The following is a 27,649-nucleotide window of genomic DNA, read 5'->3' on the forward strand; positions in this document are numbered from 1 at the left end:
AACTGATGCTTATGACATCACAGGCATCTCACTGCCCCTCCACTTTAAAATAATTGGCTACATTTTTTGAGTGGCAGCAAAGTCAGCCAATCAGTAATGAGATTGCAAGTTAAGCCAGTAGGGGGAGCAAAATAGGTGCAAAACCACTTGTTTAAAATCCCCCACCCTAATGTAAACAGACACACCATTAAATTTAAAATATGTGTTATTAAACGTTGAAATTAACAATTAAATGCTATAGAAGTATTCTTTATATTTATATTCTTTATTCTTTTCATGTTAGCTAATGCATTAACTGATACAACCTTATGGTAAAGTGTTCGTATTGTAAAACATCAGAGAATGAAAGTGATTCACAAAATAAACCAAGGCAACTCATAATATTTCTTTAAGATACTTTATGTAGAAATTCATTTGTTGGATCGCACACACAAACATTTAAATAACACATTTTTCCTTGTCAGTGACTGTATACAATATCAATAAAACTTCAAAAATGTGAATGTAAATCGTAAAATGTAAATCCTGTACATGTCAGATCTGTGATTATTATTAACATTGGTTTACTTGGTTAAAAAATGTGAGAACTTCCACAAGTTGGCACAAGGAACATATACAGTATATTACAAAGAGTGATAGTTCCCTCCTACAATACACTTCTGGTCTAAAACAACAGTACAGTAACAGAAAGTGACAGAGTATGAAAAGTAGACGAAATAATAACAGGTTCCACATATGCTAAAATTATTGGCAATATCAACATACACATACATATTTTTTTTTAATATTGGCAGTGTTTTCTGTTAAAAATACAATATTTATACAGTCAAATCTGGATGTACAAGGAAAGACTTTTGCTCAACTACAAAAAAAAGTCTTATTTCCCCTCAAATTATCACAGATTTATGAAAAACAAAGTACGACAAAGTACAAAATTACTAAAGTCGACAATAAATCAGTCGAAGAGGAACACAGTTAAACCCCTCTCGCAGTAAAATGAATAAAATAACTTCACGGGGTAAATCACTAAATTGTCTTAAAAGGAAATAATAACCGAACAAATAAAATAAGGCCTCTTTGAAATGAAATACATTTAGTCACTTTAATTTTAAATATATCAATTATTTTCTTTCCCTCTAAAATTTATTAATGCTGTTTATCACTACCCACAGATTTAACAGCCCTTCCAGTGTTTAAATAACTTACAGACAAATATTACACACATTAAAAATCTATTAAGCACTTACACCTTTATACATATCACATAGCTAAATCATGAAAATATAAGCTTTAATACTGTCCGATAATGTTGCACGTGAACATGTTATGCAATAAGAGAAAATAAATGTAGACAGGTGCATATGTGAGCTTGAGGAAGTTAACGCCACCTGTTGGCCAAACAATGAATAAAGTAATACCCCACATTTGAAATAAACGGTGACCGTTACAAGCAGCAGATCAGCCAAAGCCAGAAAGGCACTGACGGACTTGTGACCGGGTGAAGTGTGAACTTACGGTCACTTGCTCTTCAGGATTGCTTGCATTCGTGCAAAGAATCACTCCACAACACCAAGTGTATGATATATGAGCCCTAGCTCTGTCTTATAACAATTATATTTCTCCTAAACTTGACACATTCACCACATCTATTAGATAAGGCGATAATGGACATGGGCGAAGAAAAAGTGCACATGTAAGAGGAATCTATACGACAGATGCTAGCCAACTAAACACCCAGCGCCACCTACTGTACAGGTTGGAGATCAAATCACAAATTAAAAGTTTGCAAAGGATCTCAGTAAAGTTTGACACAGTGTTAAATGTGAAAATGACAGTGACTTGATACACATACAGCGTACTGAAATGCTTTCATTCACATCTAAATAAATATAGTGTTTACCATAAAGTCGTCTTGTGCATGTGCTTCACACTTTAAAGTGATGAACAAATAAACAGTATAAGGTTTCCATCTATGGTATTAAGGATAAAAGACAGCAGTGTATCAATGCATCATCTCGTGCAACTGGAAACCTTTATGGAACGTCATTGGCCACGAAAAGTGTTGACATGGAGTTTGCCTTTTACGTAAATTTTATGTCTATTTAACCATTCTTTCAGCGTCGATGGTCGTTCTCACCTCCCCTCCTCAGCCGAGCGGGTCTCAGACTTGAGTTTCACGAACTCTTTTGCCACCTCGTCGCCTGAGCGCTGAGAGAGGATACGCATGATGGTGAGGCCGGTGTCATCTATGTGTATCCGTGGACCCAGAGGACACCAGCAGGCACAGCTGCCCTTTGGGGCGACGTCGCGCAGCTGTACGACGGCGACCCCGACCACACGGTCCGCACGGCCGAAGCAGTAGTCCTTCACGCACACCTGAAGCTCATAACACTCTGGGCTATCCTCATTCCCAAGAATACTGTAAAGATAAAGAGAGAATTTCAACCTGGATTTCTTAAAAAAAATAGTCTGTTGGGAGAAGGGAAAGGCAGTCCTTTAAAACAATATCTGAAATTATACTAAACAACTTTAATATGTAAATGTGTGTGGCATATGGGGATGACTGCTGACTTGACAGTTGTCCAAAAGACGACCATTGACACCTTGCACAAGGAGGGCAAGACACAAAAGGTCATTGCAAAAGAGGCTGGCTGTTCACATAGCTCTGTGTTCAAGAGGCGAAGGGAAGGAAAAGATGTGGTAGAAAAAAGTGTACAAGCAATAGGGATAACCGCACCCTGGAGAGGATTATGAAACAAACCCATTAAAAAATGTGGGGGAGATTGACAAAGAGTGGACTGCAGCTTCAAGAACCACTAAGCACAGACGTATACAAGACATGGGTTTCAGCTGTCGCATTAAGCCACTCTTGAAAAACATACAGCGTCTAAAACCATCATGACAAATTATGTCATCCTTTAGTCTTTAATATCCATCTCTCACATTTCATGTTATTCATATCTTCACTCTGATTATTTCTGTACGGCTTGTTTTTAGCACTCACAAGTGAAAGGTCTCGTTAAATTTGGGCGCCCAGCTGTTGTTCTTCGATTTAGTGGTGAACTTGCGTTTCTTGTCGCTGAGATGAGGGCCGATCATGGTGGCGTCCACAAATGGCCTGAACATTCCAGATGTCTGCCACTTCAGATCATTTGCCGCCACAACTAGTATAAGAGAAATGTGATGAAACTATTAAAAGAAGTGCTTGTGGGACAGATTGACTCACAGTAAATAAAGCCCAAGTTATAAATGACATACTTTTAACTGTAACTTTGTGCTCTCCAGTGCCTGGGTGAGTGAAGAGGTCAATCTGTATGGAAACTTCTCCAATGGGTTTATCAACTCCAGAACCTATAGACCGAAAAGACAAAGAGAAAGAGGCCTTTAAAACCAAACCCTAAAACAGAGATCTGTGAAAGCTGATGGGGCGAATCCCTAATATTTAACAAAGAAACAATCTTGAAAACCACAAAATTAAGATACATGTAAGAACATGTAATACATGTGCTAATGCACAGGATACACAGGATTGGTGAGATATACCCTATTAAAAACACACACAAAAAAGTAAGCAAAGATAAAACAAATTAGGTGTAGGGATCTGGGCAAGAAAGGAATTGCATAAATATTGGTGGGAGGGAGGGTACAGTATTTGAGTCTGGGCATCTGTAGTGACCTACCCCTGGTCGGCTGTATTTTTTCACTAGCTGTTATCCTCATACCCTTCCCATTATGCACTGAGGCAAAGGCAGAGGGGAACAGAAAGCAGTGAAAGAGAGTGAAAGCATTTAATGACAAAAACAACAGCACAGAAACTTACAAGAGAAAACACAAAGAACAGCTTTGAAATCAGCAGGAAATAAGAGATAAAGCTTAGAAGAGAGCCAGAACAGTCCACAAAAAGAGTCTTATGTGTATTATTATATGGCTCCATACTGACACCTGGTGGTGTAATGCAGGTAATGTGAGGAATATAAAACAGAATTTTGCAGAAAAACGTATTAAATTACTCAACATAAACATTGTATTACTTTCTAATTATTTCTCTGCGTATCCCTCTCACTGCACGTCTCTCTCTCTTACTGTGCGTCTCTCTCTCTCACTCTGCGTACCTTTCACTATGGACCTCTGTGCATCTCTCTCACTGCGCACCTTAGCGAGTCTTTATGCTCTGCGCGTCCCTTACACTGCACGTCCCTCTCACTCCGTGTCCCTCTCACTGCGCGTCCATCTCACTGCGCGTCCCTCTCACTGCAAGTCTCTATGTGCCTTTATGCACTCTGTGTACCTCTTACTGTGCGTCCCTCTAACTGTGCGTCCCTCTCACTGGATGCCTTTATACACTGTGCATACCTCTCACAGCAAGTCTCTGCGCGCCTTTATGCACTGCGTGTACCTCTCACTGTGCGTCCCTCTCACGGTGTGCCTTTATGCACTGCACGTCCCTCATACTGTGGGCCTTTATGCACTGTGCATACCTCTCACTGCGCATACCTCTCAGCGAGTCTCTCTCACTGCGCTTCTCACTGCACATACCTCTCAGCGACTCGCTCTCACTGCGTGACTTTATGCATTGCAGGTACCTCTCACTGCGCGTATCCTTCAGCAAATCTCTCTCACTGCACGCCTTTGTGGATTACACGTACCTCTCACTGCACCTACCTCTCAGCGAGTCACTCTCACTGCGTGTCTCTCTCACTGCGCGTACCTCTCAGAAAATCTCTCTCACTGCACGCCTTTATGCATTATGCGTACCTCTCACTGCGCGTACCTCTCAGAAAATCTCTCTCACTGCACGCCTTTATGCATTGCGCGTACCTCTCACTGCCCGTACATCTCAGCGAGTCTCTCTCACTGCCCGTACATCTCAGTGAGTCTCTCTCACTGCCCGTACATCTCAGCGAGTCTCTCTCACTGCCCGTACATCTCAGCGAGTCTCTCTCACTGCCCGTACATCTCAGCGAGTCTCTCTCACTGCCCGTACATCTCAGCGAGTCTCTCTCACTGCCCGTACATCTCAGCGAGTCTCTCTCACTGCCCGTACATCTCAGCGAGTCTCTCTCACTGCCCGTACATCTCTGCGAGTCTCTCTCACTGCCCGTACATCTCAGCGAGTCTCTCTCACTGCCCGTACATCTCAGCGAGTCTCTCTCACTGCCCGTACATCTCAGCGAGTCTCTCTCACTGCCCGTACATCTCAGCGAGTCTCTCTCACTGCCCGTACATCTCAGCGAGTCTCTCTCACTGCCCGTACATCTCAGCGAGTCTCTCTCACTGCCCGTACATCTCAGCGAGTCTCTCTCACTGCCCGTACATCTCAGCGAGTCTCTCTCACTGCCCGTACATCTCAGCGAGTCTCTCTCACTGCCCGTACATCTCAGCGAGTCTCTCTCACTGCCCGTACATCTCAGCGAGTCTCTCTCACTGCCCGTACATCTCTGCGAGTCTCTCTCACTGCCCGTACATCTCAGCGAGTCTCTCTCACTGCCCGTACATCTCTGCGAGTCTCTCTCACTGCCCGTACATCTCAGCGAGTCTCTCTCACTGCCCGTACATCTCTGCGAGTCTCTCTCACTGCCCGTACATCTCTGCGAGTCTCTCTCACTGCCCGTACATCTCTGCGAGTCTCTCTCACTGCCCGTACATCTCTGACTGCCCGTACATCTCTGCGAGTCTCTCTCACTGCCCGTACATCTCTGCGAGTCTCTCTCACTGCCCGTACATCTCAGCGAGTCTCTCTCACTGCCCGTACATCTCTGCGAGTCTCTCTCACTGCCCGTACATCTCTGCGAGTCTCTCTCACTGCCCGTACATCTCTGACTGCCCGTACATCTCTGCGAGTCTCTCTCACTGCCCGTACATCTCTGCGAGTCTCTCTCACTGCCCGTACATCTCTGCGAGTCTCTCTCACTGCCCGTACATCTCTGCGAGTCTCTCTCACTGCCCGTACATCTCTGCGAGTCTCTCTCACTGCCCGTACATCTCTGACTGCCCGTACATCTCTGCGAGTCTCTCTCACTGCCCGTACATCTCTGCGAGTCTCTCTCACTGCCCGTACATCTCTGCGAGTCTCTCTCACTGCCCGTACATCTCTGCGAGTCTCTCTCACTGCCCGTACATCTCTGCGAGTCTCTCTCACTGCCCGTACATCTCTGACTGCCCGTACATCTCTGCGAGTCTCTCTCACTGCCCGTACATCTCTGCGAGTCTCTCTCACTGCCCGTACATCTCAGCGAGTCTCTCTCACTGCCCGTACATCTCTGCGAGTCTCTCTCACTGCCCGTACATCTCAGCGAGTCTCTCTCACTGCCCGTACATCTCTGCGAGTCTCTCTCACTGCCCGTACATCTCAGCGAGTCTCTCTCACTGCCCGTACATCTCTGCGAGTCTCTCTCACTGCCCGTACATCTCTGACTGCCCGTACATCTCTGCGAGTCTCTCTCACTGCCCGTACATCTCTGCGAGTCTCTCTCACTGCCCGTACATCTCAGCGAGTCTCTCTCACTGCCCGTACATCTCTGCGAGTCTCTCTCACTGCCCGTACATCTCTGCGAGTCTCTCTCACTGCCCGTACATCTCTGCGAGTCTCTCACTGCCCGTACATCTCTGCGAGTCTCTCACTGCCCGTACATCTCTGCGAGTCTCTCTCACTGCCCGTACATCTCTGCGAGTCTCTCTCACTGCCCGTACATCTCTGCGAGTCTCTCTCACTGCCCGTACATCTCTGCGAGTCTCTCTCACTGCCCGTACATCTCTGCGAGTCTCTCTCACTGCCCGTACATCTCTGCGAGTCTCTCTCACTGCCCGTACATCTCTGCGAGTCTCTCGCACTGCCCGTACATCTCTGCGAGTCTCTCTCACTGCCCGTACATCTCTGCGAGTCTCTCTCACTGCCCGTACATCTCTGCGAGTCTCTCTCACTGCCCGTACATCTCTGCGAGTCTCTCTCACTGCGCGCCTCTGCGAGTCTCTCTCACTGCGCGCCTCTCTCACTGCGCGCCTCTGCGCGCCTCTCTCACTGCGCGCCTCTGCGCGTCTCTCTCACTGCGCGCCTCTGCGCATCTCTCTCACTGCGCGCCTCTGCGCGTCTCTCTCACTGCGCGCCTCTGCGCGTCTCTCTCACTGCGCGCCTCTGCGAGTTTCTCCCTGCGCGTTTCTGCGAGTCTCTCTCACTGCGCGCCTCATCGCATCTTTATGCACTGCACGTACCCCTCTCTCTGCGCGTGACACTGTGCTTCTGTAACACTGCTCGCGCCTCTCACTGCGCCTCTCTTTATGTCTCTGTCTCCATGTCTGTATGTCTGTTTCTTGGTGTGCCATTACCTTGTGCGTGCTGAGTAGTAACAAATGTTTTGATGAGTGTGTCTGTGGTCTGGGTGTAAAGGGACAGTGCGTGTCGCAGCGAGGAAAGTTCTGGGCTTTTCTCCAAGAATGCCTTTTTCAAACCATTTCCACCAGCATGAAAGTATTGCTGAAGATGTAGAGGAACACACAAATAATAATTAAGACTTGTTTGATACACCAGACTGCTGCTGAAAAAATGAGAAGATTTATACCTTTATGGTATCTAAGGCCACATCCATAACTGCACACTGTTTAGGCGACAGACTTTTAGCATCACCAGACATGTGATCCTGCAGATCGAGCCAAATAACATTCAAATAAACAATCTTAAACTGTGTATTAAATGCAAATGTTAAAATGGTATACGTTTATAATTTGCATACATGTAAACGCATTTTAAAACATATTTCATCAATATTCTCCTGCTGGTCTCTGAGATAAGTCAAAGAGATCACAGTCAAATTAAATAAATATGCCCGTGGCTGTTCTGTACCTTGAGTTTAGAGAGTTGACCCAGTTCTTTAGCCGCTGAGAAAAACATTCCCTGTCAGGAGGACAGCAAAACATTAGAGCATTGAAGTGGATGGGGAAACATTAAGAGACACAATTCTGACTGTTTCTTAAGGGCGCACTCACACGGTCCAAACCAAACCGCGCTCGGGCGCGTTTGACCCCCAAAGCCTGGTTTGTTTGACTAGTGTGATCGCTCTGTTCCGCGCCCGAGCGCGGATTGGTTATTCGCGCCACGGCCGGGTTGCAGAGGTGGGCCGGAGCGCGGTTCACTTGGGCTCAGGCGCGGAAGGCTGTGGTGTGAGCGCAATCGCGCCTGAGCGCGATTCAAAAGGTGAAGACGTCAGCTGCGCGACCACTCACCTTCATCTGCCTCCGTAAAAACCTTTTGATTCGCGCAGCAGGGTTACGTGAATGTCTGAGCTGCGCACGTGACAGATGAACTAAGCAATATGATGACATGTGAGAGGGCTGTCTGTAATCGCACACCAAACGACTCCGAATGAAAAACACAGACTTATCATTACGGTGGGTTCCAGTGTTAAGAGAGAGCTTTACTTCCTGCTTTTTTCAAAACAATCGCATCTTAATGACGAAAGCGCGCCCGGACTCGAATCGATAAGAAGTACAGTATGAGTGCGTGCATCTGGGGGAGTAGGGAGGGGTGACAATCGCGCTGGGGCTTGGTTTGGTTTGGATAATGTGAGTGCGCCCTAAGTAAGACTAAAAAGTAGTAAAAGCCACTGGCCCTGAAATACCTAGGATGGTTATTTGTAACCAATTGTCACTTTAATGTATTGTCACTTTAAGCAGAGATATCAGAAGTACTGTCAGTCTTACAGATGAGTCGTTGCTTTGAGGAAGGATGATGTTTTTCTCAAGGCTGTCCATCACGATCCTCCACAGCTCTTTCAGGACTCTCTTCAGGACGGTTTTCTCACATACCGACGCAAACAGCATCAGACTGCTCACACACACACATACACACATCAGCAAATGCTTCAGATAATAACAGCTATACTATAACTGAAGTTAGTTTCACTCACTTTGCATCCAGGAAGTCCATGAGCGGTCGCAGCATGTTATCAGAATCAACCTCCACCTGGTTACGACTGTTAGCATTCACAGGACCCTTGATTTGATACAGCAAACTGGCCATCTGCCTCATACAGTCATCAATACGACTCTGAAACCTACAGACGAAAATCAGAGATCGCAATTATACATCATGTATATATTCAAATCAATAAAAATGGATTGAAAATGTATGCATTTGTATATAAAACAATCACTGACGTGTTTCCAAAGGTGCTGCTCAGCTCATCCAGAACATTGTTGAGTTTAACCTGCAGATCATTCAGGATGTCACTGGCTTCTGTGTCCAGCTGCATGAATGACACAAAAAAAATTTTTAATTCAATGCTAGTGAAGAAAAGCACAAACCACCATTTCACCCAGTGTACAAATTATTTCACTGCTGCATTGAGGGCATGATGGCCTACGGGAAGAAAAAAATACTATGGTGCACAGTGAAGGTAAAAAGCAACGCGAGTAAATCTGCACTCTTGGTGAAAGAAAGGAGCAGATGAAATGAGAACACACTGAAGCCCTTGTTTGTGAAAGTTTATCTGCATTTTAAAACCACATTATTGACTGCTCAGGTAACCCACCTGTGTACTGCTGACCGCCACCTTCAGGGAGCAAGCAAAGGCACATGTTTAACTTTCAGTCACAAAACTTAGTCCAGAAATTCTCAAAATTCATCAGCACAAATGATGGGGGAAAGGTGACAGATTAGCCAGGTACACTACACTACACTAAACAGAAATAAAGGTCCAAAAGCTGTCACTGGGGCAAGCAGTATACCCTTTCAAAAAGTACATATTTGTACCTTTTATTACCGCATTGGTACCTTATTATTATTATCTGAATAGTAGGTACATATTGGTACCAAATATTTGCATATCTGTACCCTAAATGGTTCATATGGGACATTTTTAAAGGGTACCATCCCAGGATCGCTTTTAAACACAGTTTTCTTCATGTCCACACTATAAAACACATAAGTGTCAAAATTTGTCTATTAAGGGTGCGCTACAGCATATTTTGTCTTCTGGTTATGGTACTGAGGGGTTTTTTTGGTACTTTCCTAGCGTCATCTATACTTTTTAAAACTGTATGTGAAGTACTGTACATTTTGTTTGTTGAGCAGCAAATTCATTATTTGTGTAGTTTAGCTCATTGGTCTTGAAATGTTCAAGACCAATGTTATAAACTGCACAAACTCACAGGAATATAAATCTTGGTGTTATAGTCACCAAAATATATTAGGTCTTGACAGTGAGGCTGAGGGTTCTTCTGGAGATTTGTGCGTGGTATGAGCGAGTAAGATTCTCCTAGCCCATACAGTATATAATATAAACCAGTGTTAGATGATTCAGGGTGTGGGACGTTCAAACACAGCTGATTATTACAGATGAAAGACTGCCAGCACTGGGACAGTGGGTTCCTGTCTGGGAGATTTTTGGGGTTAGAATGAATGAAACTAAGGATCCAGCACATAGAAGGGCCCTCAATAAACCCCACCCCCCATAACAAACCTCATGTAACTCTTCATCATACTCTTCATCACTTTCATCCAGCTAAATGAAGGAGACAGAAGCCAGATCATTTGAGGTCATCTTTAAGCTACCCCATACATCTCTGTCCAAAAATGTGTTTTAAATATACACTAAATACATTTTGTAGAAAGTAAAGCCTAATTAAATATATTTTTTAATTTGAAAATTAAAATTTCATATTTCAAGGGCAAGCAAAAACATTTCTAATTTTACAATCCAGGACTGGGTGATTGGGCCAGTGGTTCAGGTTTTCACTTGCCCTGCCAAAATTTTCCCTGGCCCCAATAAAAAAATGTCAGTGTCACATATTTAAAAATAATAATTCAAAAGTTAAATATAGCTGTATTTACAACAGAGATGTTCCAAAGAAAAAAGTCTCCCAACTTTTCTGCTTTACCTGTAAACTGACAGCAAATTGTGCAACAATTGCATTGTTTCTTTCGTCGTGTTTTACCCCAGTAGATGTCTGCGTACAAGATAAGTTAAATAATATTCATTGATGAAAATATATTTTAGTGAATGAGGGTGAAGCACTGGCCCAAACCTCTCTCACGCTTGCCCCGGGCCACCGGGCAGTCCTATATGTTGAGCCCTGCAATCCATATGGCAAGAAATGTATTCTTTGCCAAAATATATTTTAAATATTATGCTAAATAAAAGTTAAAAATAACATTTAAACCTATTCAAACCTGTTATTTATATATATTTTTATACATAAGTTTTGTAACACAATTTTTTATATATTTCCTTGGTTTAAAATATATGGAGGACTAAATATACATTTTAAATGCTTAAAATATATTTATTTTTAAAACACATTTCAAAATATACAAAAAAGGCGCAAAAATATATTTGCTGAAATATATTTTGAAATATATATTTACAAAAATATATTGCCTTTTTTTGTATATTTTAAAATATAATTTAAAATATGTTTATAAATATATTTTGGGCCATATGTAGTGTGTCCATATAAAAACTATCATTGTAAATCTTGGTAACCGGTGATCATATTATGAGCTGTTGTAATATCTGGCCAGCAGATGTCAGTATTAAAAAACTTTTTTAAAGTTGGTTTTCCTATCAGGTACAATAAATTAGGTGGAGATGTTGTAATATAGACATTTTGTGAGTCTATTTTAGAGAGGTATACACATACAGTACATGCTTACATATGAAGTTTAATTCATATAAAGCAGTGGTTCCCAACCTGGGGTCCTAAGTATGTGATATGCTTCCAGTTCAAATAAAGATGCAGGATATTGCCCAAAGGAAAAAGGTTGGAACCACTGATATAATAACAAATTATCATCCAAGCATTTATGTGTAGAAACCAATGTTACAGACCTTGACTAATTGCCCAGAGACACAAACACACAGCTCAACACTAAAAGCAATCTCTTGTACTTTCCGAGCAGATGTAACTAAAGACAGTCTCAAATCACCTGACTCTATAAGCATTATGGGAACATTATCTTTACAAAAATAGATCTAATGGACTATAACTATATTTTTTGTATATCTTACAGCGCTTGCAAAGTAGCAAAGTATTGATATTGCTCAAATTGTTTACAAAATCTATCCACAATGTTCTTATATCTGAAAACACTAGCCTGCTGTTGTAAACATTATATGTTTGCTTTTTGTTAATGTCCGATTAAGAAATAACATTTCTAATAACAAACATTCTGCTGCCTTGCAGACACTTATATTTCCCATCTATTTTATTTGGTTGTACTACATGTCACTAGAGAGAGGAGGGAGTCTGTATATCAGATTAATACTACAATGTACATGACTGTACCCACCCACCTTACAATCTTTGACATTTTCATCAAAAACCTTAATAATCATAAACAAAATGTTGACAATCAAAATTTTGAATTTCTCTCCATTTCCATGCATACATGTACTGTATCCATGCCAAAAGTGATCCTATGAGATTCAGATCTTATATTTTGGGTTATGACATCTCTGCATACCCACCTGTTCCTCCTCAGGATCCACTATTGCATCCAACTTCAGTTAATAAAATAAATAAATAAATAAATACTCAGTTTCAAATTACGTGGGGATTACTACATCTACTAAACATACAGCAATGCTACATTCTGCTTTAAAAAATTGGGAATTCCATAGGGAAACAAACTTTTATAAGTTACAGGCAGATCTATCACAAGGTTATGCCCATCCCTGCTATAAAGTAGGCTATGCAAAAATTCAAACCCTCATCTACAACAGCAAACAAACTCCACTACTATTCTATCAGCTAAAGATTTCTTAATGTCTAGAGTGATTTAACCATACCCTTGCTTCCTCTGTGGCAACCTGAGGACATAGACACAAATCTTTGCAACTTGTGTTTCCATATCATTTACAAAAAACAAAAAGTGTGTCTGATATGTTTACTTGTAAAGGAGCATTTTTTATCAGGCTCTTATGTTAGGTTAAGTAAATTTACATTAATGGCATTAAATAAAAGGTTTAAGTCAGTAATTGAAGTCTTATAACCAAAGAGTTATAATGTTACTTTAGTTATTACACTGGTATTTAACAAATTTGACAGCCTTTCGCTGCAAAACCCTCTAAGTACATGCAAGCTTTTTGGGAATAATCTCCATTTCTTAAAAAAGTCTTCAGGTGTCCTTCACTGTACTTTCTCTCAATATTTCTGAATCAACATCCGGAATCAATATTTGTGACCCTGGACCACAAAACCAGTAAGAAGTTGTATGGATATTTGTAGCAATAGACAATAATACATTGTATGGGAGAAAATGATTTTAAAAATTGTTTCTTTATGCCAAAAAAACACTAGGATATTAAGTAAAGATCATGTTTCATGAATATATTTTTTAAATGTCATGTAAATATATATATGTAAATATATAAAACATTTCATTTATCAATAGAAATATGCTGTGTAGACAACTTTAAAAGGCGATTTTCTACATATTTACTTTTTTGCCCCCTCAATATTCCAGATTTTCTAAGTTATATCTCAGCCAAATATTTTCCCATCCTAACAAACCACATATAAATGGAAAGCTTATTTATTTAGATGATGTACAATCTTAATTTTCAAAAATTGACCCTTATGACTGGTTTTGTGGTCCAGGGTCACATATATTCGGTAAATGAGGTGAAAAATTGTTGCAGCTCGCCAACTGAAATCTGATGTATGCTCTCCATCGTTCACCCAATTCATCTTTCATGCACTTAGATGACTTTGCTGAAGGATTGTCGTGGTGTTTAATGAATTCTGCCAACAAAGTGGTATTTCTGAATGGCCTGAGACCACGAAGTAAGCAGATTTGAAGCCGAAGTATTTGATGAATGTAAAATACGTGCCGAGAGCATTTGGTCAATATCATTATCCAATTTTTTATCCATGTTTAAGTGCTACAATTGGGTCCCCAGTGCATCTATCAACCTAGAAAATGTGAAAAAAGCCAACCCTGTAACTTAGTTTCGGTAAATTCTCTGCAAAAGCATGTGAAAAAAATAGCTCATTGAAATTGTGATGTCAGAAAGGGATAATAGCACCCCTTAATCTGCACTCCAACCACGACACTGCCATTTAGTGCAGAGATCAACTCATTTGCATTTTTAAGGGACACACCCAAAAATGGCACATTTTTGCTCACACCTACACCAAGTGGTAATTTTAATATGCTATAATAAATTATCTATATGGTATTTTGAGCTAAAACTTCACATACGGACTTTGGGGACACAAAAGATTTAGTTCACATTTTTTAAAAGTCTTGTGAAATGTCCCCTTTAATACTAATGCCAACACAAACAATAAAGCAGCCATATATGCGTCTGGAGTATTTTAACATGCTATGAGAGAACGCAATCTCCTTATGTCCTCTAACGTTCCTGATGAATGAAGAGAGGACAAACAAAGTGCTCGGCTTAAAGAAGGTCACCTTTCCGCGCTGTTCTCCTACCTGTTTAGCCCCCATCGATTCAAACATCTTCTCAAGCTGGACACGCAACTGCTGCACATTATTCATCAAGACGCACGGCTGAGCAGAAAAGCGGAAGATTTATTAGAAAAGCAATCAATCTAGCAGAAACGTTCATGTAAATCAATCACGAGAGCAACTTACAATCTTCTCCTTGTCACAATAGGATGGGAAGTGTTTCTTTAGTATGGCGCTGTACTGCAGGAGAACTTTGTCGATGGTCTGTAAAGACAAGGAGATCATTTTTACATTTCAGAAAATCTACAACTGGAGCATCAACTCTCCATGGCCAAATGATCTGTGTTTGATACTATATAACTCCTGGACATCAGCCCAACAAGCTTTCCACACATCCCATAAAGATTCTCAAGGGTATGATTTGTTTTTATAGACAAGGACATTAGAGAAGCTAGCTAAGCTTGGCTTGGAGACAGACTGAAGCTTGATGGACATGGTTGCATATTTTCATTTGATTACAACAGACAAATGCCTCCGTCCTATTGAAATCCGAGATGCCTTTTGGCTAAAAAGCATCGTTCTCTCTCTTAAATCACAGATAAATCTAGAAACAAGATAATACTTCCACAGCAGACGTTTGTTGTGACATGAATCTATTTGTAATTGCGTTAGGAGGGACGGCGGTCCACCTTGGCGAAGCGGCGACTGTAGAGGGCCATGACTTTGGGGTCGGGACAATCCAGTTTCTTGATGATCTCAAAGCTCTGGTTGAGCTGAGTGAAGACGTCCACCACCGAACAGGAGAAGAGGGCGTGCTCAGAGGTCTGCTGGAACTGAGAAAGTAACAGAAGGAACAAATCTTAATTTTATTACTTCTAAATTTTGGTCTTGAGTCCTATGCACACAGGTAATGCATTTTACAGTATGATACTAAAGTGGAGCTCTCAATATGGTGGCTGTACCAAAAAGCAAGTAGCTTTAAATTACTGGCTCCTATTGTTGGCCCAATTTTATATAGTTGCCAAAGAAAGCATTGATGCGGTGTAAATTGTTTTCTGATATCTACATAGAAGGTGTGTGACTTTAAGAAGTGCAAAAATGATCCAGAGATGGTTTAACATGTCCATTTACAACCCTAGGATTTGTCCCCAGAATGAAATGGTCTATTATTACCTTATTTGAAAGGATCATGAATAATAATGTTAAGCTCTGCTCTGATTGGCTGTTTCTCAGAGCGGCTCATTTCAGTAGCTGTGTGTGTGTAAACAGCTTGCATCAGACAAAGAAACAGATCATTCAGAGATTGTTAATGGACGTTTCTGAGTGGAAGGTTTGTGTTTCTTCAGAATGGACCTGCAAAACGTAACTGCAGAACTTCAGCATGAAAGCTAGCATATAGCATTAACTAGCATATAGCGCTAACAACTTAATTTAATGTGTAATTTAATCTTTAGGGTGTACATATCTACTGTAACGTCACAGTTAGTGTTATTCATATGCATTCACACAAGCGGTGTGAAAAAAACCAAGATGGCAGACAAAGAGACAAATGTGTTTTTTAAGCTTGTGGTGTGCAATTTGCTTTACAGTGTGCAAGTTTTGTACTGCAATTTTATTAAAGGATTAGTAATTTTTCTAAAAAAAAAAAAAAAAAATCCAGATAATTTACTCACCACCATGTCATCCAAAATGTTCATGTCTTTCTTTGTTCAGTCGAGAAGAAATTATGTTTTTTGAGGAAAACATTCCAGGGTTTTCTCATTTTAATGGACCCCAACAGTTTTAATGCAGTTTAAAGTTGCAGTTTCAATGCAGCTTCAAAGGACTCTAAACGAGGCATAACGGGTTTATCCAGTGAACCAAATGTCATTTTTGGCAAGAAAAATAAAAAATATGCACTTTTAAACCACAACTTCTCGTCTTCCTCCGGTCATGTGACATGCCAGCGCAACCTCAAGTAATACGTCATCACGTCAAGAGGACACAGATGACGTATGTGAAACTACGCCCCAGTGTTTACAAGTGTGGAAAAAGAGGACCGTTACGACGTAGTTGTATGTGGAATGATACCAACTAATGTCTTTTGGCGCTTTTCCATTGCATAGTACCCCACGGTTTAGTTTAGTTTGGGTCGGGTCAGTTTACTTTTGGGAGCTTTTCCATTGGGTGCAGTACGTAGTACCCGATACTTTTTTTCGTACCACCTCGGTTGGGGTTCCAAGCGACCCGAGCTGATACCAAACGTGACGCGAAAACACTGTAGATCACTGATTGGTCTGAGAGAATCGTCACGTCATCGCTATAATGTAAATATTAGCATTAGCTTACTGCTAGCTTGCGCTGTCTCAAGCAAACATGTTGCTATCTGTGTTCTGCTATAAGTTTCTAAACACCCTTTTAGCGATGAAAAACATCCGCAGGTTGAGAATCCGGGACACCATAACAGTTTTTTTCCAGACTTACAGTTTGTGGCGGCACATTCGCGACGTGCACGTCCGCATTATATATGCTTATATGCAACTTGAATGAGGCTCAGCGGAGCGCCGTCGACTGACGCCACGGGTCGGGTGTTTGAACAGAAACTGTCATGTGAGACAGAAGTAGTTATAAACGCGATGTGCAAACATCTATTTGTGGTGACCAATTTTAATTTTGTGGCAGACTGAGAAATAAATGAATGTATGGGAATGTACAACAACGCTCTCACGTGTATGATGTCACAGCAGTAGGCAGCGTAAATATAACGACACGCCTATAATCCCTCCCACTCCGAAGTGATACTAAACTCGATGAAAAAGCTAACCACGCCAAAGTGAGGTGAGCTGACCCGACCCAAACTAAAGTAAACCGTGGGGTACTATGCAATGGAAAAGCGCCATTTGTGTCAGTTTATTGTTTAAAGCAACATTAAAGACTTTTTGCTCTTTGCTCCCCCTACAGGTTAGAAGCGTAATTGTCCATTACCCACTGTCGTAAATACTGCAGCATAGCTGGCTGTGATTGGATTGTGAGTCTGCCGTAAAACAAGTTTTTGTAGTTTTCACTCGAACTACAGGACCGCGATCCGACGGTTGGAAACTTCTTTAGTGCGGTTTTGGCCGATAGAGGGCTGCAAAGCGAATGTGAAAGTGCCGTTCACCCTGTTTCGAGTGGATGAACGACTGAAACTTTTTTAGAAACGTTATTTTAAGGTAAAAAAAACTATTTGGTGTTGCTTTAAAATTGTCCGCAAATGTGCGTTTCATATATGATACACGTGACCTTTCAACGCCATTACGCAATTACGTGAGGTCACGCTGGTGTGTCACACAGTTGGAGGATAAAGAGAAGTTGTGGTTTAAAAGTGCATATTTTTTATTTTTCATGCCAAAAATGACAATAATTTCGCTTGATAAGACCTGTATGCCTCGTTTGAGATCGTTTAGAGTCCTTTGAAACTGCAATTTTAAACTGCATTAGAATGTTAAGTGTTGAGGTCCATTAAAGTCCATTCAAATGAGAAACATCCTGGAATGTTTTCCTAAAAAAAAAAAAACATAATTTCTTCTCGACTGAATAAAGAAAACATCAACATTTTGGATGACATGGTGGTGAGTAAATTATCTGGATTTTTTTTAAAGAAAATTGACTAATTGCTGTACAAAACTTGCACATTGTAAAGCAAATTGCACACCACAAGCTTAAAAAAACCTGAAAAATGAACTTAATGTGTGGATAATACATAGAAACATCTTACTCCATCCTTCTTATCTCTCTCTAGAGCTCCATGCATGAACTCCATGGACACATCTTCATTCTCATCCAGCCACTGCAGGACAAACTGCTGGAACCATCTGATAACACCAAATACATGATGATAAGCTATCAAATAAAGTGTTGTATGACATGTGTATTTGATTGGTGAGGTTTCTTACGTTGGATACTCGGACACGACTCCCTTAAAGGCAGGCAGATCCTTCACATATTCGTTATATAGCCACTTGACTTTGAAGTGCAGGTTCATGTAATCCGCGCTCTTACACAGTCTGTGCTTCTCATGTTCTTTGGAAAGAAATCACAATTTTGGAAATGTAAATCTGAATTGAAAGATGGATGTTACACAGAAGATTCAGTCTGAATCAAATGAAGAAGAGTGTAAAAGCTGGGGATTGTCTTATAAATGACGCATTCAAAATAAAAATTTTAACCACACTTAATATATATAGTTTTTTTTTAGTTGAATTTACAATTCATTTAAACTTTCTTGAATAGTAAGGAGTTTCTATAAAGGATAAAGTTAAGTTGAATTAGCTGAAGTTGTTTCAACTTTATTTTTAAAATATAACACAAGTTGTGTTAAAATGTGTTGTTTCAATAATAACACAGAGATGGGTGGAACACTAAATGCGTTGTTCCAGAATTAACACTAATGTGTTGTTTTTAACACATTCGTTCTAAGAGTGTAGATTTCTGTTTCGAAAAAGTACCAAATCTGTTACTGACCTTCCATTGCGTATTTCATATCCTGTGAGAACTGATTCCACATGACTTCAGCACTTAATCTCCCTACATTCAGCTCCTGAGGAAACCTACATGCCACACAGAACAGATGATGATGTCAGATCACGATGTCAGACTGGGTGTCTGTACTGTACTGTACATCCAGATAGACTCACTGGTTTAGGACAGGCGTGTAAGAGTTACGATCCTCCTCGATGATGGACACAATGAGGGTTATGAGTTTAGGCCAGAAGTCCAAGTTCTTGATACTCGGGCCTTGATCTTCAGGGGTGCTTTCTTCCTTATTCTGACAAAAAATTATAAATCATTTGCTTTATTATTTTAATATAAATCATTTGCATGATTTGTAGTTTTTTTCTTCTTGTTTTATCAGCCCAACATAATAGCAACTTATGATGGCTTTGTCAAGCCAACATAATAATAATAATTATAAAATCAATAACAGTATGTTGGCTTTGTCAAGTCAACGATGTGTTCTACTTTGATTTCATATTTTGATCATTATGTGCAGAAAACTGAACCCAACTATTGTCTCAACGATTGAAATGAGGGTTACCGGTTAAATCTTTCACCGCCATTGACGAGATATCTCGTCAATTAAGAGAAAACGCTTCCCCGCCAATGACGAGATTTTCCGTCTTTCCGCAATACCGCAACTTTTTAAACCCGGAAGTATTGCCCTATGGCAAGCGGCTGCATGTCCGTGTCTGTTTTAAAGATCCCTCTGAATGGGATCTCTATGAAAAGTCCGTCACAGAAATGGAATTATCTCTGTTTTTTGCTCAAAATGAGGTGTTTTTGCAGAAACCTACCCATATTCAAAAGCTGATTACAAAAGAACCACTGAAGGTAGGATGAAAGTTTTTTTTGTTTGAAAGCAGAGGGTCTGTTCTTTCATTTGGTATATTGTATGTTTATATATTTAAAGAAGAACATTTTCTGGAAGGCATTAAACTTTGGTGAAAATCATGAAAAACACCGGCGCTGGCTGGAAACTTTTTAAAAAACGCTGGCGGTGAAAGAGTTAAAAGACAGTTGTCACTAATCTAATTTCAATGAGTTGACGCTTTCATTCTGTGATAAAAAGGTTATTTTCTAACCGTGTCTCCGATCTGAGGATACTGGCGACTGTACAGCTCTTGACAATTGTCAAATATGTAGTCATATGTGGAGTTGAGGCAGGCCTTGACACAGTCTCGCACAACCTGACTGGCTCTTGGGGGACTCTGCAGTTCCTGGACCTGACCAGCGTGAGGCGATAAAGAGTATTAATAAATAGTGCGTTATTTATTTGAACAATGATAAAATAATCACTGCTGAAAATGTTTCCATTCTAAAAACTACTGGGGGAATAAGTTTACCTTCATTCGGAAGAAAGTAATGCTGGTCAGGAGGTCAACGGTAGATTTGAGGTCCTGCAGGCGGTCCTTACTGCTCGCAGGAAAGTTGTTCTAAAACACACAGATGATACAAAGACTGAGAATCCACAGTTTGGCCTTTAATGATAGGCTGTAAATGATAAAACAAGCAAAACTCACTCGATACATTGAGAGGTCAATGCGAAGAGAATTGTGAAGCTGATCCAACAGCTTGACAAATCGTTCTTTCTATTGAAGAAAAAAAAACAGAAGATCAGTCATGTGAATGAAGTGAAGGCGAGTAAATAATAACAGAAATTTCACTTATACTTGAAATGGTTAAAAAATGGTTTAAAATAAAAATATGCAAATAAATAATAAACAGACCTGATGCCTGTACAAAAATGTGGATATGATTTTATATAAAGTGTAGGGAGATGAACTGGCCTTTTTTTTATAAAAGTCTCCATGTAGTCAATAATTTTCTCAGTTAAAACTCATCTTTGAGCGTTATAATAGCATACATAAAAGTTTTACCGGTCAGAGTAATTTCTTCATGTTTTAAAGGGACACACCACTTTTTTTAATATGCTTATTTTCCAGCTCCCCTCGGGTTAAACATTTGTTTTTTACAGTTTTGGAATCCATTCAGCTGATCTCCGGGTCTGGCGGTACCACTTTTAGCTTAGCTTAGCATAATCCATTGATTTTGATTAGACCATTAGCATCGCGCTCAAAAATAACCGAAGCGTTTTGATATTTTTCCTACTTAAAACTTGACTCTTCTGTAGTTACATTATGTACTAAGACCGACGGAAAATTAAAAGTTGTGATTTTCTAGGCCGATAAGGCTAGGAGCTATACTCTCATTCTGGGGTAATAATATCAAGGACTTTGCTGCCGTAACATGGCTGCAGCAGGCCAATGATATTACACAGCAGCCGAAAGTGTTCCTCATGGCTACTTTTAATAGCAGGGGACTACTTTCGGACACTGCGTAATATCATTGTGCCCCCAGCAACTATGTTACAGCAGCAAAGTCCTTGCTTATTACGCCAAAATGAGAGTCTAGTTCCTAGCCATATCAGCACTGCATAACGGACCCTGTGCAAACAACAAGGTATCATGATATTTTGTATGCTGTGTAATAGTTAAACATACCCCAAAGTTGGATGCAGCAAATCTGTCACTAGCAGAGACGTTGGTGGATGCAGTGGTGTGGGCGTAGTAGGCGTTGATGTTGGCCAGCAGTGTACTCATCACAGCAGGAACGCCGGGACACATGTACTTAGATGAAAGACATGCAAAGTGCCTGCACGTACAAATGGATGAAAAATGATACATTTGTTTCTCTTCACATTTACACATTCAAATATTAGGACAGTCTCTCTGTACTTGTTGCTTATGGAGTAAAATAAAGTTACAAGAGTTGACTTGGAAAGTGATGCGTTGACATTTAACCATTGACTTACTATAAGCCATCTTTAGCCATATTTAAATTTGCTCTTGTTAGAAGTTCATCGTGTTGGCATTGCAAAGCTTTTGAGTTCGAATTCCATAGAAACACAATGCAAAAAAAGTATAGCTTCCACTGTAATGCCCTTCCTTTACATTTGGCAGACGTTTTTATCTAATGTAATGAAATGAAAATGCTAAAGATTGTGCTATAAGCACTGGTGCGTGTGTAGTAAGTGGCTGCTGAAGTTTGCAAAATGTAATATTGAGTAAACGCCCTCCACACTTTTCTTATTCATTAGTAATGGATCTCCTCTAAATGTCTATCTTAGAGTTGGCTTGTTGATCAATGCTGATTGGCTGGTCAGATGGGTCTTTAGTGTGAGATACGGCCGCATGTGTGTGCTTTATCTGACTGATGTGCTCTGTTAATGACACTCCCGACAGCAGAGCGAGACTGACTTATAGTCGACATTAACAACTAGATACACCAATGGCACTTATTTCCTTACTGACCTTATATATCCAAGATACATCCACTAAACAGAGAACACCATTTCCTGATCATTCTTCACCAAATGAGGATTTTTTCATTTCTAAGTCTTTTAAATGTAGAGACTGAAGGTCAAGTTAATCTTCTAGAGCTTCCTGGTATTAACATTAGCATTAGAAACATTAAAGGGAAAGTTCACCCGAAAATGAAATAATTCTGTTAATTGTATCTGCTATTTTGACTCTCAAACTGACAGTACCAATGGACGTATTTTTCCATAGGCTTTCGGATTATTGCAAAAAATAAGCTCTGTGATAAACAAATTTTTATTATACGTATGCCTTTGAGCCTAATACAATGGGCAGAAATAAAAAGCTAACTTTATAGGCCTTTTATAAAAGTTTATCATTTAAACATGTTCTCAGATAAGAAACTACTGTGTGGATGAAACCCCCATAACACAATTTTTGGTGAAATGTGACCATGTTGCAATGTTTTTTTTTTTTCACATATAACAGCTTTCTCCCAATATATTAATACCGTATTTTTCAGAATATAAGTCGCTCCGGAGTATAAGTCGCATCAGTCAAAAATGCGTTTTAAAGAGGGAGAAAACATAGATATACAGAGAAAACAGACATTTATTCTGGAAAGGCAAGTTATTCAACTTAACTATGGCACACAGAACAGCAGGCTGAATAGGTGTCTGTACATGTTAACGTAACATTACCATTTATTAACCGAACACAATAGCATACAGAACATACCTGGGAGGCTAAATAGGCTAAATTAACACCACAAGCCAAATAAAGTTCAACAAGCTCCCGAAGTCAATCCACATCACTGTATCACTTGAATTACATAAATACAGGAGTAGCATAGAGCGGACTCACAATAATGGTTTCTCTTGGTTCATATGAATTCATTTTCACACACAAGTCGCACCTGATTAGAAGTCGCAGGACCAGCCACATTATGAAAAAAGTGTGACTTATAGTCCGGAAAATACGATATTGTCATTGTCAATATAATAATACTATGCAAATAAAATTGGAAAAAGTCGCTTTCAATTAATATTTGTGCGTTAATAAATCCAACAACCCCGTGACAGGGCTATACGTCCATTTGGTAAGAGGTTTCCTGGTTAATAAACCATTGCGACAAAGCTGTCAATTCTGGCTATACTTTCGTTATTTTAATAATTTTTTTCTTTTATTTATAGGGGTTATCTAATTTAACTACTTGTGGCTTGTGATTTGTTCCCCTGCAGATGTTTCCGACAGGTAAGTTTAACGACGCATTTAAAACAGGGTGGTTATCTTGTCAAAAGTTGAGCTACAAAACAGGTAAGCCGTTTCTTTACATTTCTGTGATGACACGAAAAAATTTGCACCGAATTGTCTTTCTTGTGATTTAATATTATGGTCGGTGTTCACTTTCGACTGATAGAAAAGAGATTCCTGAAACAGATATTTTAATGAGGAATATTTATACTGCCTTAAAAAAAACACTTCATCAAAAAGTAGTTTGTGTGCTGCTTGTGGAGGAAACTTAAATTTAACCATTTGTTGACTACCTGGTCTGGTCCCCCTCCCAACCTATGCACAAACAATATGATTCGACTATGGGTCGACTAGGCAAGATTAAACAATTCTGATTTAAATATGTAAATCCGTAGCCTGGGACACCCCTACCTCAGGATGAGGGAACCAGATGTACTAAAATGCCAACTCGTTTCCAGGTTTTGACCTACAAACTGTGCCGTGACTGCAGCACTTTTGGCAAGATTTAAAAATAGTCACATTAAATGTACCTAAACATATACAGTATTATTTTGTATAAAGCCACACAGCCTATTGATTAACCTTGTTTCTGTAATACATTCTGCAGGCTTATATCTGTATCATATACTGTACCCGGCTTTGATCATGTCAGCCCACAGGAAAGCTGTTTTAGAGGCGAAGCAAGTTTTATTTTTTAATGACCTATGATTACTATCATTAACATTTTTTCATAACACTGAAGTGAAGAAAAGGGTGTTGGAATGACTAATGTACATTAATCCATACTTGAAATGTGACCTCTTATTTTAATCCATTCAGTCAGTAGTGAACACAAACACATAACACACTTGTAGCAGTGGGCAGCAATTACTGCAGCGCCCGGAAGCAATGGGGACAGGTGCCTTGCTCAGATGTTTACTGATTAATTGTAAGTCTAGGAAAGTTCATAACATCTCTAGGTTCTTTGTTTATGTAATGTTCACTTTATTAGAAATGAAGACGCCACAGTAAATGGACGGGTGGGATGAATCAAAGAAAATAACATAATTAGTTAAGACATACGTCATTGCCTGGTAGATGGATTCAATCCCATAGCGCATTGCAAACTCATCCACTATTTCTTGGGCCACATCATCAAAGTAGACCTTCCAGGCATCATCACCACGAGCTTCTGGGATCTTCACCACACCCTGACCGATGACATCTGTGATGTGGTGAAAGAGGTTCTGAGAGAAACACACGGTTCACATGTTAGTTTTTGTTGGGGCAAACATCAACAAACATGTCGTGTTAAGAGAATTGGGTATGTTAGCACATACTAACAGTACATTTCACACGGGGCGTAAGCATTAACGCTTCTCATTAACGACGTCATGCCTTGCCGAACTGAATTGTGGATCCGTCAATGTTGGGTCGCTGCCATTGCTCGCGGCAGAAGTTAACCATTTCTCAACTTCTTTTCAAGCACCAACGCGTGCGTCAGCCAATCAGATCACCTTATGCAAACCGCCTATTGCGAGCCAGCCAATTACGTTTATGCAAGACGGGAGCATGTGTTGCGGCCACTGTGATTGGGTGTTGGCCACGCTTCAGACACGCCTTCGTCAAGCATTAACGCTTTTGCCCCATATGAATGTACCGAAAATTGGTGTAATGTTTTACCTCATGTAAACAGGTATACTGGACATGGTAGGGTGCCACTTTTTCTTCCCCCTTAATTTCCACGCTGATCTGAAGGCGGATGGCGCCAGAAACTGCAGATTTGTCTGTTCTTTTCTCTGCAGTGGGACATACAAACATGAAATGTTTATTTGAAAATATTATTTGATCAAGACTTTTGTTTTTTACCTGGCAGGAAATAAAGCACAGAAAGGACCTGAAATAGGTTAGAAACCATCCTGAACACCATAGGAACCTAGCAATGACATATAAACTAACATATATCATTTGCCATTTACTACAAAGCAAAAATATCCACTAAATATCTTACAATAGAAATGCATGGTTCGTTCTTTCCAACCGTTTCAGCTGACAGGCAAATTATTGGGATAATTTATATGTGTCGGCTAAGTGGAGCATTTCCGACTGGAGATGGCTAGATAATAATGAAGGAGGATATCTGTGCTGAGGAAGGGAGAGAGGGGAAGAGAGAGAGAGAGAGAGAGAGAGAGAGAGAGAGAGAGAGAGAGAGGACATGAAGCTGAATTACTGCTATTGAGAATAATTGTAACAGCAGATGTGGTGGCCAAAGGAAGACGATTAGTAAGGCAGAGTGTACGCAAAAATGAGGATGGTGCAGACAGTATCAGATTAGATAAAAAATGGATTATGCAATATTATAACGAGGCGAAGCGATATTGAAACTGAATTTGGAGCAGCGGATTTCACGGCTGGTAAGTTCGGGAAGTCTCTGTGCTTACGCACACTTGGGTAATTGGGCACGAAGAGACGGGCTGTCAAGCAAGGAGCCGTTGGTAATGGAGTACACACTCAATCCTAGACTCAAGGGCCACCTCCCACTTAAAGATGGGCTGAGAGATGGCCCATACATGTCATTTATCATCCTGAGCAATTCCCAGAATTCAATAACATGTTTTTTTAATATACCATGTCTCTCAAGACAGATCTGATGACTGTCAGAAACATCAAGGTCATAACAGGACAGGTGTTCAACATACTAATATCCAGCTAAATTAAACAAAGAAACTATATTTCCATGTATTAAAAAAAGTTCACCCAAAAGTGAAAATTACCCTCCAAAAACATTAGTTTTTCTACACTAAATACACAAAGTCAATGTGCACTTTTTATGTTATGCATGTGCCTTAGGTTAACAAAATAATCTTTTTCTTTTACAGCCTAGTCAAAGCATGGTACAGGTTTTTTTTTAAAAAAGGACCACATATTAAATGAATGGAAATCAAAGAGTCATTTAAAGGAACAAAATGTAGGATTGCACCACTAGAGGTCGCATTTTCAAAACAATAACAAAGGCAAAGCTTAATGTCATCATGAAGAAGAGTGGATTAATGGGAATTGTCGTTTTCACCATCCAGAGACAAATGGAATTTGCAAATCATGTTCATAAATGAGGTTATGACTTTTTATGTTTTGTACATTGAAGTGAATTAGGTGCAAGGCACAACAGCTGGATGTATAACCACCATTTCTGCATTTGTCCACATGTTGCCATAGTTTCTGCAAGTGGAAACTAAGAATAGCGCAGATATGACTTCACTGACAAACGACAATTAAAAGGGACGAGCCATTATTTAAAATAGTATTTTCTCTAGATTTACAAATCCTTGGGAACTTTTGGGATAATGCAAGTATGCATGAAATATCAAACTGTGCAAGTGGTTTTTGGACACTTTATTACAAAAATCTTACATATTGTGACTTTAATGAGGTCACTTCTTGCTGCAGTAGTTGCTATAAATAATAAAAATGAAGTTGAACTAACTTAAGTCCATTCAACTTCATTTGTTTAATTCATACCAACTTCTAACTAATCAAGAAAGTTGAAATGAATTGTTAATTCAAGTTGATTAAACTTAAAAATCTAAGTGCAACAAGAATTGTTTTACAGTGTCTGTTAAAGAAATCTGTCTGGGATTGAACCTGACTTTCCAACATAAGAACCAAAGCTCAACATCTGGGAAACTCAACATTATAGAAATTCTAGCAAAATGTATATACACTAAAAGCACAGACACAATGACAAATACACAACTAGTCAGGACTTACCCAGGTTATACCAGACGTCCATTTCTCCACTCAACGTTCGCACCTCAATGATACTTTGACCCAGGAAATCATCAGATTCTCTTTTTAGGCGTTGCTTTACTCGTGATTTTATGTCATCATCTTCATCCCAAACCCGCACTTTGATGCGGTCAGAAGAGTTGTGGCATTCACTGCAGATAGACATATAATTCTGCAGTTACTTAAAAGTATTATTACATCCTAAACGGATTTAACGATGATTCTTTAAAGAACACCAATTTACTTTAGATGTTTTCTTTAGCAATTAATATCAAGACAATGGCTGTACCCCAAATGTTGCATTTCTTGTGGACTTGCGGTCTTGTGGACTTACAATGGCCGCCGTGTGCACTCATGGATGCCCCCTTTACGTTCGAGCTTCGTAGCA

General features: G+C 40.0%; 1 protein-coding gene across 2 annotated transcripts in view; it reads right to left on the reverse strand.

Moving 5' to 3' along the window:
* Positions 1–422: 422 nt before the first annotated feature.
* Positions 423–27,649, reverse strand: part of unc13bb (unc-13 homolog Bb (C. elegans)) — a 92,684-nt gene continuing 65,457 nt past the window's right edge. Inside the window, exons 17-40 of one of the 2 annotated variants that reach the window (XM_065290436.2) lie at positions 27,244–27,413; positions 25,159–25,274; positions 24,559–24,722; positions 21,427–21,577; positions 20,446–20,514; positions 20,269–20,358; positions 20,008–20,148; positions 19,063–19,193; positions 18,890–18,975; positions 18,322–18,448; positions 18,144–18,240; positions 15,097–15,240; positions 14,594–14,671; positions 14,432–14,509; positions 9,525–9,545; positions 9,151–9,239; positions 8,901–9,047; positions 8,695–8,818; positions 7,838–7,888; positions 7,557–7,634; positions 7,324–7,471; positions 3,259–3,351; positions 3,005–3,164; positions 423–2,419 (exon numbers count right to left, since the gene is read on the reverse strand). In XM_065290436.2, coding sequence (XP_065146508.1) covers positions 2,134–2,419; positions 3,005–3,164; positions 3,259–3,351; positions 7,324–7,471; positions 7,557–7,634; positions 7,838–7,888; positions 8,695–8,818; positions 8,901–9,047; positions 9,151–9,239; positions 9,525–9,545; positions 14,432–14,509; positions 14,594–14,671; positions 15,097–15,240; positions 18,144–18,240; positions 18,322–18,448; positions 18,890–18,975; positions 19,063–19,193; positions 20,008–20,148; positions 20,269–20,358; positions 20,446–20,514; positions 21,427–21,577; positions 24,559–24,722; positions 25,159–25,274; positions 27,244–27,413 — 2,839 coding nt within the window. In that variant the 3' untranslated portion in view covers positions 423–2,133. The remainder of the gene's footprint in view (positions 2,420–3,004; positions 3,165–3,258; positions 3,352–7,323; positions 7,472–7,556; positions 7,635–7,837; positions 7,889–8,694; positions 8,819–8,900; positions 9,048–9,150; positions 9,240–9,524; positions 9,546–14,431; positions 14,510–14,593; positions 14,672–15,096; positions 15,241–18,143; positions 18,241–18,321; positions 18,449–18,889; positions 18,976–19,062; positions 19,194–20,007; positions 20,149–20,268; positions 20,359–20,445; positions 20,515–21,426; positions 21,578–24,558; positions 24,723–25,158; positions 25,275–27,243; positions 27,414–27,649) is intronic. The other variant, XM_065290437.2, reaches the window with a different exon arrangement.

This window comes from Paramisgurnus dabryanus, chromosome 10, assembly GCF_030506205.2.
Source record: "Paramisgurnus dabryanus chromosome 10, PD_genome_1.1, whole genome shotgun sequence".
NCBI lineage: Eukaryota > Metazoa > Chordata > Actinopteri > Cypriniformes > Cobitidae > Paramisgurnus > Paramisgurnus dabryanus.